Source organism: Pelodiscus sinensis, chromosome 4 (assembly GCF_049634645.1).
Source record: "Pelodiscus sinensis isolate JC-2024 chromosome 4, ASM4963464v1, whole genome shotgun sequence".
In the NCBI taxonomy this organism is placed as follows: domain Eukaryota; kingdom Metazoa; phylum Chordata; order Testudines; family Trionychidae; genus Pelodiscus; species Pelodiscus sinensis.
In genome coordinates this window covers 9,837,258-9,853,064 of record NC_134714.1, presented here as the reverse complement: position 1 = coordinate 9,853,064, position 15,807 = coordinate 9,837,258, and the positions used below count along the sequence as shown (strand labels likewise).

Below are 15,807 nucleotides of genomic sequence, written 5' to 3'. Positions count from 1 at the left end.
AGCCGGGCCGGGCACTGGTTAACCAGTTATCCCATGCCAGTAAGGAAAGCTTATCAGGTAACCAGTTAAACAGTTACCCCTTTACACCCCTAATCTTGGATTTGTAGGTGACCTTCATTTCATTTCTCTTTCCTTATTTGTAACGTTGCGAGAATGATGCTTCCCCACATTTGAGAAGCGCTTTGAGACCTAGATCGTCCTCTTTCCCTGCATCTTTGTTTTGTGCAGCAGATCTCCAGTACCAGGATTGCTAATCTTGCACCCACAATTTTTATTTTACCCCACAAAGGTTTCTTCAGTGGAATAAACTCATGACTCTCTGTTTATGTGAGAGGACCCACCCTGGAAAATCAAAAGTCCAATTTCATTGTTCATCATCTTTTTTTTCTAGCCTGTTTTGCACCACTTCCCATAGATGGTTTTCCTCTTCCATCATGGGGAATAGGAGTAGACTTACACCTATTGGTCTGCCCCTCAGACTGACTAGTTTAAAGATGCTTCTCTCTCCTCCATCCATATTCTTGGTTGGCTTTCTCCAGCACATGCTGTGCAAAGTCCGGCTCTGTTTTCTAGTCCTAGAGGACGAGGCTTCCAAGAGTCAAGAAAGACAATAAGATCAGAACCTGCCTTATTCTCTTATGTTCTTTTGGGTCAGGGAAAGGCTAATCCACGTGCTCTCGAGCAGTGTGAACATCTCAGTTCTTTTCCTCCCTTTATCTCATCCCCTTTGCTCCTGACCGCTCACAGATTTCAGAATGTGGTGTGCTCTGATCTTTCCACCTGGTCTGTGCTATTGTTTTCTCCTCCAACCCATGCTGTTGTTTCAAGTGAAGTGATGTTAGCATTGATTTCTTCCAACGGCTCAAAGACATTTTCCTGGAGGTATTTTCGGCTTGCTTATGCTTTGGACTGAGCCTCAGCTGGTGGTTACCAAAATCTTAGGGCTAAAAAAAGTTCTGCTTAGCAGCCTTTCATGTGTCTCGAGGATGTTCTAATTTGATTTGCACAGACTCACAGTCTCACTGCCCAGAAGATGCTTCCAAAAAGGGTAGGCAAAGGTATTTTAAGTCTTAATTGCCAGATGTGGCTAGACTATATGAGCTGCTTAAGGAGGGTCATAGGTCCCATGTGACACCAGCTAACCTTGCTGACCACTACTGGGTTCTGCCACACCGCTAGATGTGAACAGAATTAATTAGATCCTTTCAGCAGCTTCTCTCTGCAGACAACACACTGGAACACTGTATCTTCCTGGCTAGAACAGAGCTAAACCAAATTGGCTTAAAATCCAGAGCTCTGACTCCAGGAGGAGTAGCCCAAGGAGAGGTGGGACAAAGGAGTCTGTCTTGACACCCTCAGGATTCTTATTCTAGTCTGTGTAAGTTGGAGACGGAAGGGGAGACCTGGTGGGGAATAATTTTTTTGACAAAATCTTTTTGGTCAGCAAACACCTTATTAGCTTATTAGCCAAGATGGGTAGGAATGGTGTCCCTAGTCTCTGTTTGTCAGAGGCTAGGAACGGGTGACAGGAGAGGGACTATTTGATGATTCCCTGTTCTAGTCATTCCCTTTGGGGCATGTGTCATTGGCTACTGATGGAAGACAGGCTACTGGGCTAGATGGACCTTTGGTCTGACCCAGTACGGCCGTTCTTATGCTCTTAACCAATTCACTGAAACCAAAAGTTTTTCAGGAAAGGGTCAGTTTTGACAAAACTTCTTTTAAAGTTTTAAAGTTAGCTCAGTTGCCTGCACAGAGGAAGGCAGAGCTTTGTAGATATCCAGCAGGAAGCAAAGGTTAATAACTATGGGCTCATAAATTCTAAGATCCGATGTCTTGATCCCAGAAGCAATTAAAGGATTTGGCTCTTCTTTACTGGGAAATTTCTTCTCAGTCACAGGACTGTTCTGCTGCCAGATAAAAACATCTTAGCGCTCAGCTGCAGCATTCTTCACAAGTGTGCAACCAAGTATGTCTACGTTGCAATTAAATACCCGTTTCTAGCCTGTGCCAGCAGATTTGGGGCAGGGTCCCACAGCCCACGCTCCAGCCTGAACCTGGCTGTCTACACTGCAATTAAACAGCCCCATAGCTCACACCGAGTCTGAGTCAACTGGTACAGATCAGCTGCTGGTGTTTAACTGCAGTGTAGACATATCCCTACTATCTAAAGATGGGCTTGAGTTTTTGGACCTGCTTGGTCCAAACAGAGCCCTCGCAATCAAACACTGCTGTGTAGCGCTGACAGGAGGATGATCGTTCTGTTTTGCAGCATCTTTTGAGGTGTGGAAATTCATTTCCGTTCCGTGTTGGAATGGAGACAAGCCATTCTTTACAAAAAAGGAACTGGGTCAAAAATTTCACCTGAGAGAGCGGTTGGGGCACCAGCCGAGGATGTGGGCGATGTGGCCACAAGTCTCTGCTCTGCCTAATTCACAGATGAGATTTGCATCCCCACTTGTTCTGATTTTGGCAAAGGAGGGACTTGCACCCGGGTCTCTTCATCCAAACCGAACATCTCCATGAAACTGTTCAGTTCGGACGACACAGCAGGTTTCTTATAAAATTTCTGTGTGTACAAAATGTTCCAACCAGCTCTACTCCCAAACTCTATGGAACTTGAGATCCACATGTAGAGGTAGGAGACTGGATCCACAGCAAGTACAGAACACGCAACTCCACCTGGTTGTAGATCCTCTAGTGAGAAGCGTAAGATAAGCACCCAAGTGTCTGAGTGCCCATTGGAAGCAGGACAGGCCTGGAAATCTCAAGAGTACAGGCTCCCTTCTTAGATTCCTGGCATCTCATGATCCCAGCTTTTCTCATGTCCCCCCATGTCTGTGTATGTGGTAGGCTTGTGAGATCATGCTGTTACTCTGTCCCAGTATGCACTAAACCATGCTTCCTTCCAGCAGCTGGCATGGGGCACCTCTGATTTGTCTCCCTCTCCTCATGCGTCCAGTTACCCATAATGCACCCTACTCAGTCCAAAACACTGTGCAGGGCGTGGGCACAGAGCATGCCACCTCTCCTCAGTTCCTCTCTTGGTTTGCCAAGTAACCCAGACAGCCGGGAGTTTTGATCTAATATTCCCCCTCCTAGGGGCTAATGCACTAAGTCCTGACAAAGTGAACATGCAGCTCTCTTGGCCCTTTTTCCTTCTGCAGGCGTCTCCAATTCACCCTTGCTTCCGACGCTGCCTCTCTCTTTACTCCCCACTTTTTTCCCAGCATGGGAGCTCTGCTCAGGAGAGAGATTTCCAATTTCCCAGTCTCTGGGCTCAAACTCCTTCTTTCCTTGAGGTGTCTCCATAACTCTTCTTACAGCTGTGCTTGAATCCCGGCTTCCCCAGGCCACTAGCATGCCATGTTGCCAAGGAGACCCTCCCCACACGGATACAGCTCTATTGAGCCCCATCACTTGTCTTTGACTAACGCATATTTCGAAGAAGGCATCTGGTCTTGATTTGAAGTCAGCAAGCCACAGAAGAATCTACCACTTCCTTTAGAAGCATGTTCCAATGGCTACACTTTGGTGCCTCACTTCTGGTTTGAATTTGTCTGGCTTCAGCTTCTAGCCACTGGAGGTTTTTATGCCTTTCTCCAATCAGTTGAAGAGCCCTTTAGTCCTCAGTATTTTCTCCCCATGAATGTAGCGAAACCCTATCATCTAGCCACCTCCCCATCTTCTCTTTCATAAACTGAACACAAGCGCTCGGGAAACCTCCCACTGTCAAGTCACTTTCTCCAGCCCATCCATGGCTTTTGTGGCTCTTTGCTGCACCCTCTCCAATTTTCAAACATTATTTTTAAAAATGCCGGCATCAGAACTATACAGAGCATTCCCGTAGCCATCTCAAACACAGAGAGATAAAATCACCCCCATTCATTACTCCCCATTTACTCACCAAGGTTTGTATTAGCCCTTTTTGCCATGTTATGCAACTGGACTGGAAGCTCATGCTAGGCAGCTTGTCCACCATACCTCATTCATCCTTTTCTGACGCTGCTCGCTAGGATCCCCATTCTGTACCTATGGACCTCTCCTTGTTCCTGGATGTCTAACTTCCCATTTAGCCATATTAAAAACAAGTTTTGCTTGAATGGGCCCAGCTTACGAAGCTATCCAGATCACCCTCCGTGAGTGCCCTGTTCTCACTGTTATTTACCACAGCGACAATCTGTGTGTTGTTCGCAGGTTCTGTGAGCAAGGATTTTATATTTACGTCAGTTGTCGATGGAAACATTGATCGCATCAGAATGCTGTAGGGACAGGAGCGTGGGTGTTCAGGTCTAGTGGTTTATAGCCAGGATCCTGGAACTGGAGTCAGAGCTGAAGACAGAGCCAGGAGCCAAGCCAAAGGTCAGCATCAAATCTGGAGTCAGCATGAGGGGTAGTTCATAGGAGTAGGGACCTGGATCTAGGCAGAAGAGCAGGAACCGGGAGCAGATAAGGGTCTGGGATGACAGACAGAGGTAGCAATCCAGTAAGTAGGTAGGGTCCATAGTCAAATCAGCCTGGAACATCCTTAGTTGGTCAGACAACTTTCCTTAAGCCTCTTCCCAGCACACCCCAGCCAATCAGGGCAGGGTTGGATATCTCCCCCTCTCACAAGGTTCATGGGTGAGCCATTTTGTGAGTTTGGCTTCACTAGTCCCCTTCTCCAGTGATTGGCTAAGTGGATGTCACGGTCTGAACACAGCCTGGCGTCCCACAAGCCCGGGTTGGAGGCCTGTCATTTCCCACAGCCACGTGCCAATCTCTTGACTTGGCGAAGAGCACCCTTTGAACCCTCAGCAGTCAGTCAATGATTCAAGCACCTGAACCCCATGCCCAGCTAATTCTAGCATCCTTCCCAGAACTCCCTGTTCTTAAAGGGGCCATGCCAGGGACCAAGGCTGGTCACCCCCAGCAGCCCCAGGTCCTTAAAGGGGACAGACAACCTCTAACATCTGGGCAAGATGCGGCCCGGGGGCCGGATGCAGCCCACCTAACACTTTGATCCATCTGCACCTGGCTGCTCTGTTTACATCCTGCTGCCCATGCCACCCAATTTCCAGGTGGTGGCTCAGGCAGCAGGATCTTATTTAAATGGCTCAAGGTTATGGTCATGGCACTATGCTGGTAGTGGCTGGAATCACGAGCCTTTTAAATAGCCACAGTAACCCGGGCGGCAGCCAAGCAACACAGTAGTGGCAGGGCTGGGTGCTGCGAGCCCTTTGTTGTGTTTTTAATTCAAAGATTCTGGCTCTGGACAATTCTGGGGGAAACCTAGTCCTCAGCCCCGCCCCATCCTGTCCAGGCCCCACCCCTTCCAGGGGTGGAGCTGGTCTGTGATCACATAACAAAATTCATTACGTGGCCCCCCCTGCTAAAATTATTGCCCACCCCTGCTCTAACAGGCCACAATAGGAAGCCAATCCACAATCAAATAATCACTTTTATTTCCTCCCTAACTCTTTACTGGAATCTTACACACATCACAAAATAAATGGCTTCCAGGGGGAAAAAGCAGCAGAAACAACTCTTTTCCAGGCACAGAATGCAAGGCAATCAGCAAAGGAACAAAGCCCAGCCCAGTGTGAGAAAAGCACAAAACCCTGATAAAGGCAACAAAGCACGTCCTCCACTTGTATGGGGGCGGGAAGACAATTAGGTCAGTTTATTATCGCGGAGGCCCTCTGCAAATGCCCAGCTTAGCTTCCTGACAATTACGACAGTGACAAATAAGCAACAAAAAATAAATCCCAGCCACATATAGACAATAGGGTGGCTATTAACAAGTAAAGGAGATGTGTGGGCTGCGTAAGGGACCTGGGTTCCGGAGGAAAATGAATGGAAGCAATCCCTGCTTTGTCCTTCTAGCTGGAGAAAAATATGCAGGAAAGACTCAGAACAGAAACTGTTTCTTCTGAAGGAAGAAATGCCTTGTTAGTCCTTGGGTGATAGGAACCAACAGTGGAATAAACAAACACTATTAATGCAGATAACCAAAAAGGTATAACAATCGCCTACATCCAGTCAAGAGTGAAAGGAAACGCAAAACTACAGGAAAGAAAATGACAACGTGTGGTGAAAAGAGGCTTTACTAGTTATTTTTCGACTGATTATTAAATGCCTGTAGCCTGTGAACTGGGAACATTTCAGCTTCCCCACATAAAAGCTGACATCAGAGCTGCTGCCTGTAATATTTTTAGGGCAGTTCCTCGACTACCGTAGGCTCCCAGTGAAACGTGCTCCCCCCTTTGGTGTTTTACTGGAAGTTTCACGGGCTGAAGTGACAAGGACTGTGCAGTTTGTCTATTGTCCGTAGTATTGTTGAATTCCCATCTCAGACTGCTGTGCTTGGCATATTACAAAAGGGCTTGGACATTTACATGGGTAACGGTAATATCCAGAGTTAGAACAAAAACCCTGAATGGGATATTAAACCTCATGCTTCACAGCTCGAGTCAACCGCTAAACAAGAAGGATACGGATGAGACAGTCCTGGGGGCAAATTATCCCACATCTGTCTATGCTGTGGGTTCCTGCACCTTTCTCTGAAACAGATCTGACCCTGTCTGCTAACTGTTATGTTCCTAGATGTGACTAGGCAGATGGCCAGGGACACATACACCCTTATGTCATTAGTTAAAGGACATTGCTTGCTGTTTTCGGTCTGTCCTTGTCTCAAATGTCAGGCAATGGCAAGAATAAAGTTCTACACTTTGTGGTAGTTAAGCGGCTCTTTTCTGCGAGAACAGATGTCGTCTTTCAACACAAGGGTGGGGAACCTCAGGCACAGGGGCTGGATGTGGCCCTCAGCTTGCCTTGATCCGGCCCCTGAGGCTCAGAAGCCGCCCACAGCACTGAAGAGCCTGCACTGGTATGCCAGCCCTTCCCCTGCCACACACACAGGGCTGGAGCACACAAAATCTATTAGGCTGGGCCCCCCCAGGCTCTGGTGTGCGAGGGAAATGTGGGGAGTGTCTTTCTCCTTTTCACTCGGGGGCCACAATGGGGGGGAGGTTCAGCTTCTCACTTGTGTACAGCCCCCGACTGATTTTTCTGTGGGTCAGCGGCCCCCGACTCAAAAAAGGTTCCCCACCCCAGTTTCAACGTAACATAGGCCGCCCACCTCCACATTTAGAATTATTTCCAGTGTTCCTTTTTAATTAATTCTCTCAAAGACACAGTTTCATTCCCCTTGGAGCACCATCAGCTCCAGAGGAGCAGGGGAGGAAAGCAGGATGATGGGACAGGAGTAAAGGGCAGAGCTAAAGGGGAAGAAATGAGAGACCAAGGGAGGGAGAAGCAGGAGTGACAGCCAAACAGGGCTGTAAAAAGGGAGAAAAAAGACTTAGGAAGGAAGAGAGGAGCAGACAAAAGAGAATGGGTAGAGCCGGGGGGTCCAGCCAGTTCTGAAGCAGTAGCCATGCTAGAGGCTATTGCTGTAGTGAACTAACCACACTCACCTGGCCAAATAGCCACATTGTTCAAGCCAACTAGCCACACTCAACCAGCCAGACAGCCACATGTGGCTAGTGTATTGCACACCCCGGAGGTAGAGGGATGGGGGAAATAGTGACAGGACAAAGGAAGGGCCGTTGGGAAAGAAATTGCATCTGGGAAGGGAAGGGAATTAAAAAAAAAGAGGAAATGAGAAACGAGAGAGAGAGAGAGAGATGGAGAAAATGTAAGAAACAAATCAGGAGAAAAGGAACTGAAAACTGGAGAGTGTGAAGGATGTAGAAGATGCCTGGAATATTTCTGTGAATGAGAATCTTCTTTGTTCGTGGTTTGTTACTGTTATTACTACAGAATTTCAAGGAGTTAATTCAATAGCGAAGAAACTGCCTGGGAAGAGTATGAAAAACTGCCTCATTGTACGAGACATAAGGGGAGTCGGAGGAAGAGTGCTCTATTTCGAAATAAGTTCTGTGTAGATGCTCCCAATTTTGAAATACGCTATTTTAAAATAAGCTACGCAATTTTGGAAAAGCAGACGCATTTTGTCGGCATCCCTGTCAACCTCATTTTATGAGGAAGAAGGGATGTTCCAAAAGAGGGTTTTTTCCAACATTTGGCCCTGTATAGATGGGCCAAATGTCGGAAAAGCCTCTTTCGGAAGAAAAGCGGAAAAAGAGACGCAAATTGTGCTACACAATTTGCGTATCTTTTGCCAACTTTTCTTTGTAGTGTAGACACAGCCACATTGGTAACAGCTCCTGAAGGTTAGAAGACAATTCTGGTTGGTATTCATGAGGCGGTATTCTAGCACCAGGAGAATCACAAAATTCCACCCGAGACAAGTAAAGGCTCAGGGCCTAAACCAAGAAGGGGAATGTACTAAGCAGTGACAAGAGAAGGGGTCAGAGATACAGATACAGGCACATCATGACATCATGATAAAGAGCGTTTAAGATGGAGGTGGGAGGAGAGGGTGGAAACAGCATCATAGGAGTTGCCAGATTGGATCAGATCTGAGGTGCACCGACTCTAGTCTCTTGTCTCTGGCAGTGGCTAGCACCAGCTCCCTCGGAGGAAGGTGAAGGAACCCCGCAGTAGCAGATGTGGTATAATCTGTTCCCACAAAGGTCACTAACATGTAGGCTGTGTCTAGACTGGCCACTTTTTCCGGAAAAGCAGCCGCTTTTCCGGAAAAACTTGCCAGCTGTCCACACTGGCCGCTTGAATTTCCGCAAAAGCACTGACGATCTCATGTAAAATTGTCAGTGTTTTTGCAGAAATACTATGCTGCTCCCATTCGGGCAAAAGGCATTTTCCAAAAAACTTTTGCACAAAAGGGCCAGTGTAGACAGCAGAGATTTGTTTTCCGCAAAAAAGCCCCAATCGCGAAAATGGCGATCGGGACTTTTTTGCGGAAAAGTGCGTCTAGATTGACCACGGACGCTTTTCCGCAAAAAGTGCTTTTGCGGAAAAGCGTCCTGCCAATCTAGACGCGCTTTTCCGAAAATGCTTTTAACGGAAAATTTTTCCGTTAAAAGCATTTCCGGAAAATCATGCCAGTGTAGACGTAGCCTATATAGAGAATAGCTAGACTTATACCTTGAAGCATGAAATGTAAGATCCCTTCCAGAATTTTTGTTATCACTATTAGAACTCTGGATATTGCAATCCATATTTATGCCCAATGCCTTTTTGAATATTATTGAGGTTGTGGCCTCAATGATTTCTAGTGACCATGAGTTCCACTGTATAATTATAATGCAATTACATATTGCATGAAACAGTATTTTCTTTTATCTACCTCTATTTCCCCTTTTAGCCTCAAATGTACTTTAAAAGCAAGCAACTTCCGAGGCAACATGCCGAAATAATATTCAATTTGAAAAACAGCTTGATTCCTATTTGGACCATCTCATAAGGTACCAAAGTTTTAGAGGCTAAATAGGCCATTGGCGTCCTTTTCTATTAATAATACTGGCTTTACAATCTGAACACAGTGATTAAATTATTCTAGATTCTGTAGTGAAAGAATTAGTGCTGCCCTGGTTGCGAGCTATTTCTTTTCATAATAAAGGCCTCTGTTTCAGTCCAATTAAAATGATATTCTAAAGAGGGAGAGAATGGGGCTATTATGCCCTGAAAATAAGGGACAGGAGTTACCGGACTGGAAAAAAAAACAGCCTTGCATACAACATAACCTATGGCAGGCCTTACACCCACACAGTCATATATCAGAAATAATTTGTTTCAACCAACAGTTACATTGCACCAAGGAATAGAAGAGGTTATAAAAAACAATGCAACTTGGTCAAGGCCCCCTCACTGGTGCCAAATGTTACGGAAAAAAACAAACCATTTGCACTCTATGAAATAATCTGGTTTCAGTTTAAAAACTGAAGGGCTATGTCTACACTGGGCCACTTATTCCGGAAAATCAGCCACTTTTCCGGAATAAGCTGCGAGCTGTCTACACTGGCCCTTGAATTTCCGGAAAAGCAATGATGCTCCACTGTACAAAATCAGCCGCTATTCCGGAAAAACTATTCTGCTCCCGCTCGGGCATAAGTCCTTATTCCAGAACACTGTTCTGGAAAAGGGCCAGTGTAGACAGCCCAGTAGTCTTTTCCGGAAAAAAGCCCCGATCGCGAAAATGGCAATCGGGGCTCTTTTCCGGAAAAGCGCGTCTACATTGGCCACAGACGCTTTTCCGGAAAAGCAGCCTGCCAATGTAGACGCTCCTTTTCCGGAAAAACTGAAAACGGAATAATATTCCGTTTTAAGCATTTCCGGAAATTCACGCCAGTGTAGACACAGCCCAGGTGCTGCGGGACTCCTCGTTATTTTTGCTTCAACAGACTAACACAGCTGTGCCTCTGAAACTTATCATCGGGAAGGTGAATTAACTGGAGCGACCACAAGGACCTGTAATCTTTATTCAGTCAAAACATCTGTTGACATCACTTAGGGGCAAATTTACAAAGGACCCCCTCAAACATGCCAAGGGCTGCATGGAACATTCGGGAATTTAGTGGCTTGGATGAGCTGTTCAGGGGAGCTGACAGCCACGCCAGGCCCACCGACAAAGTAGGGGGGCAGCAATGTGCTCCCAGAAAGTGCGGGGCCTAGGTCAGAATGAGTGGGGCTAGGTCAGCCAGCCCTCAGTACTGCCATGCGTGTGTCATGCCCTCCCAGTATCCCTCAATGCTGCCTGAAGTGCGCTGCAGGTGTTCCAGCGGTGATTTAAAGGGTCAGGGCAGTTGCCTCCTTTGCTCATCTCTTTGGGGTATGGGGCTGATTCCTTACAATGAACAGGTTTTCTCCAAGGTCTTCAGTTTCCCAGTCCAATTCTTGGACTTGACTCCATCCACACAGCACAGCAGGTGAGAGCGTGTCATGAACTGTGGTGAATGTTTTGGTATCGGGTTTTTTGAAACCTCCCCAAATAGGAGGTGGCGTACTCAGGGTGAAGGTAAGGGAAAGAGCGAGGCTTTATACAGGCTGTCCAGTCAACACAGGCAAACCAGTGAAGCAGTTCTCTGAATCGACCAGACATCACTATGTTGAGCGTTGCACCCGCACCTACAAACGCGTGGTCTGTGGAGCCTGAACTCAATGGGAATCAGTCCATTGACTGTCATGGGAGCTGGATTGGGCCCACCTGAGGCAAAATAGGTCCCCAGGACATCTTATGGCGATCTCTGAGGAGCTGATTGTGTAGTACTTCTCTGTCCCCAGGCCAGGCAGTAGGAAGAGAAGGAGATGAGACAGTAGATACGCTTCTGGATTAGATGGCACGATCAAGGCCCCTATTGTCATGGCAACTGGTAGGCCTCACAGAGCAGCAAAAGACACGGAGTGTCCTTAGTGCTAGACACCTGCTTGTTAGGAATAAAGAGATTCAACACTGTGCACTGGTCCAAAATCATATTTTAAACTTTTCCTTCCTTTAAGTAGAAGAAACCTGAGGGGGTCAGCATCTCCTGTCATTCAGAGAGCTCTCCTTGGTTGCATAAATGCATGTCTTTGTGTGCAGAGCCCCGTTAGTTGGTCTCATTCTCAAATAGTTTTAGCAGGCCAAAGTACCCCAGAATGAAGGTGTATTAACAGCACTTTAGCCAGCCAGCCTGTTCATGGGGGAGAAGATTGTCACATCATATTCCTAGGTGCCCTGGAGAGGCCATGGACTTGATTTGTTAGACCCAGGGTAAATGGAATCTTTGCCATCGCATAAACATTCTGGGCTGTGGAAGAAACATCTCTACAGGCAGGTTAAAAGGACCTTACTTCTCTGACATCACAAGTGTGGTCACTGCCTCTGTTTCCCACTGATCTGCAAGCTCCCTCTTGTTGCCTATGCCTCAGTATCCCCTCATTCTTAGGTAGCTTGGCCTACTGGCTAAACCGTGCTTTTCTGGGATGAGTGAAAGACCAGCCTTCACCTCTTGATGCAGAGCAACCATGAATCACCCTTTGCCTTCTCCCAGGCACAGCCCTCTTGCTAGATCTGTGGCCTCAAGTGCCGCTTCACCCTCTCCTCTTGGCTATTCTCTATCCTGGCTCATTTGTTTGTCTATCAGGTCTTCTCAGACACCTTTTGTACAGCCTCCTCCTACGTTCCTTTTCCAGCTCTTTCTCAGCGAGAAAGCCTACTACATCTCTTGCCCAGACCCTGGACACTAGAGAATCTCAGAACGAGGGAGACGGAGTGAACTTCTCTTCCCACTAGACTCACTGGGAACACGCCAATGAGAGCAAGAGCCAGGCTGCAGAACTGAGCCCCAAAAAGGGAAGGCTCACAGATACCTAAGACTTCATTATTTACAATTCTCGCTTGAATGTTTCCATGACAATATAATAGCTGTGGGCAAAACTCCACCCGTAAATTGAAATGAAAAGCTAGAAAACCTCAGGATCTGAATTTTCGAAAAATGTCATGCCCAAATAGTTGCCTTGCAGCCCACCTGGGACAACTTATGTGAGGAAGAGTTTGCAGCCTCCCACCCCCATCCCAAGGTAATGGCAGCAACTTTTAAATAATGATGTTTCTCTCCTCAGGAGACAGTGAGTAATTCTGCCTCTGTGGGTGTTTAGCCATGCAGACTCAGGAGCTCTGAAAGATAATCATGTGCATGACAACTAGCTATAATAAAATGTTTCTGTTCATTAGTAACTAGCACTCAATGGGTGCTAAAGCCTGTTTTGGCTTTGTGAGGCTTTCTTGCTTACATGGAGTTTATTGTACTATAATCCACAATGCACTGGATGGTAGGCTGCATTCCATTAACAGCCATACAATACTAACACATTGTAAGTGAGCCAACATGGATGTTACATTTTTTTCCCCAATAAACAAAATTGTACAGTCCTGGGAAGTCTTTTCTGAATTAGGAGTGTTAGTGTTCAGGGACCTGCTTTCATAAAATAGACCAGTCTTTGTTGATTATAACAATACGTAGTATTATTAGTAAATTATTGTGTGCTTTTCTATTTGGAATAAAGCAATTACTGTATCCTTTCTCTGTTTGGAATACAGACGCACTGGATAAAATATATGACATTCTTATGGCTACATAAATGGAATCTTGTGAGGAAGAAATATCAAAGAAGGGTGAACTTAAAAAACAAGAAATGGACTGGTAGGACTTTACAGACTAACAAAACATGTAGATGGTATCATGAGCTTTCATGGACACAGCCCACTTCTTCAGATAAAGGTGGTTAGAGCAGAACTGATCTTGATCATACAGGGAATACAAGGCACAGATAAATTAAAGAAGCCAGGAGCAGTCAGTGTTACTAGAAAATTCCACAAGGAAATAAAACTGACTAGACAATATCCATAATATTTCAAATTACTGATGCACATGTCTTTTCGTCAGATTTGCAGCCAAGTTAGAAAGAGAGAGTGAGAGGGGGAATTTGTGGCCAGAAGAAAAACTCAGAAACATAGTAATATGTTTCTTACCTGTAAACCTTCAAATCTGTCAGTGTGCAACATAAGCCATCGAAGTGAGTGACAAACAGCCAAAATGTGAAATGCACTATTTTCTTGTGTGTTGCACTAAAAAAAACCAGAATATAATTATACTGAAGCATCACATCTGTTTTAAAGGATATTTTCCCTCTGTGATTAAGGCCAAAAAGGACCATTAATCATCTAATCTGACCTGTAAAACACAAGCCATAAAATTTCACCTCTTTGACACCTGTGTTGAGTCCATTCACTTGTGTTTGACTAAAATATGTCTGTTTGTGTGAATTCAAGAAAGCAAGTGCGCAATCTCAAAGAGCAAAAGCTGGTTGCCATTTTTCTACAATTTTTTTTGCCAAAAATGCAATTTCATGAACACTTAAGTGTTCCATAATGGCAATAAAATGTTGATGAAATTTTCATTATTTATTTTCTCTCATTTGTATTTGAAATTTTTATTTAGCATTGGAAACCAAAGCAAATATTTCAGAAGGAAATGAAAAAATTTCAGTTACTTTAGAATTTTTTCCATCCACATTGTCAACCAATTTTTTTGAATTAGATAATTTTATTTGACACTTTTCCCATGGAAATTAAACTATTTTTTTCACCATCTTTACTACCAGAGCATGTGGGGAGAGACAGCACCTTGTTTTTTAGATATGATCTTTTGGCACCTGTCAGAAGCACCTTACTGCAATAGGTTCATAATACAGTGAAATAAATAAAGCAGTAGACATCTCTATTAGATAAGATGGATCTACAATATAGACCTGAGATCAGACTGATATCCTCATGCTGCATTACACTGAACAGTTGACAAGATTTTGCATGCATGTGTCTCTGTTACTCCTTTCTTTCGTTCTGCCATGATGGATGATAAAGTGTAATACTGCATGAAAGGGAACAATGCTGGCTATTCTAGAAAGAAAGTAGAATTAACTTTTCATGAAACCTCAAAGGGGTTTACTTATTCCTTGATCAGAACCACAAAGTTTCTGACATTAAAGTCTGCTGTCCAGTTCTCCGATATGCATAAATATTTATAATGGCTCTCTGTACCTGGAGTTATTACTGAATAGCTACAACGTGCCTTTGTTCCTGTTCAACTTAATCCACTAAGTGGATTAAACTAAAGAGGAACAAGGCTTCTTATTTCAGAATAAGTGTACCTGCACATGGAGTTACTCAGGAATTCACACCCTACCTTAATATGAATTAACTTTCAATTGTAGAGAAACTCTAAAGCCACCTACCACCTAACTGGCCTCCCCTTCCCTCTCCTCTTTCGGAGCTGCTATGCCATCATGGGAAGACAGCATGGTGCAGTGGAGAGGGCATCCAACTGGGTTCTGTTGCCAGCTCTAACTAGCTGAGGCTATGTCTACGCAGCAGCGTTATTTTGGAATAACTCACGTTATTCTGAAATAACATAGTCTGCGTCTACACAGCAAGCAGTTATTTCAACATAATGTTGACATAATGTCGAGCTGGAGGACTTCTTACTCCGACTCCTATAAACCTCATTTTACAAGGAGTAAGGAAAGTCAGAGGAAGAGTGCTGTAACTCGGACTACCTGCGATGTAGACAGCTATTTCAACTTAAGCTACACAATTGACATAGCTCAGGTTGCGTAGCTTATTTTGGATTTAGCCCTGCTGTGTAGATATGCCCTGAGTGGCCTAGGACTAGCCACTTCAATTTCTGTGCCTCAGTTTGTCCCTCACTAAAATGGGGATAATAGTCCTAGCTCACCTTTGGCCAATACTTTGAGTACTGGGGAAGAATTGTGCTTTATTATTATTCATTATTATTACTACTATTATTACTTCTGTCTATGGAATTCCCATTGACCCCTCTGAGAGCAGGAGCTTTTGGAAACTATGTCAATGATTTAGACATTGGCATACAGAATACGCTTTACAAGTTTGTGGATGATACAAAGCTGGGCTCTTTCAGGTGTAACCCTCCCAGAGTGCCAAGAATCAGCTGTGTGCAGATCTCCAGGAGGGAGCCTTGAAGAGACGCAGGCTACACCTGCAAGCCACACGGCAGCTCGCGAGCCACAGACGGAGTATCACCGATTTAGAAATACTTAGAGCTCGGGACAGGTCCTTTCCAGTTCCAAAAGTTTCAGAGGGGTAGCTGGGTTTGTCTGTAACTGAAAAAACTTAAAAAATAAGGAATAGTCTTGCTGTACCGTAGAGACTAACAAAATTTATTGATGGTGTCATGAGCTTTCATGGGCTCAACCCACTTCTTCAGATGAATGGAGTTAAGGAGTCCAGGTTCCAAATAAATAGCAGAGAAAGAGAAGGAAAAAGAAGAGGGGGGGGGAGGAAAAAATTGTAGGTTAAGAGTGTCCATGCTAAATTAAGTTGAT

The 15,807-nt window shown here is 45.1% G+C and overlaps 1 protein-coding gene across 1 annotated transcript in view; it reads right to left on the bottom strand.

Annotated features, from left to right (window-relative positions):
- Positions 1-15,807, bottom strand: part of PELI2 (pellino E3 ubiquitin protein ligase family member 2) — a 228,053-nt gene that overhangs the window by 176,372 nt on the left and 35,874 nt on the right. Inside the window, exon 2 of the mRNA XM_075926280.1 lies at positions 13,418-13,513. Coding sequence (XP_075782395.1) covers positions 13,418-13,513 — 96 coding nt within the window. The remainder of the gene's footprint in view (positions 1-13,417; positions 13,514-15,807) is intronic.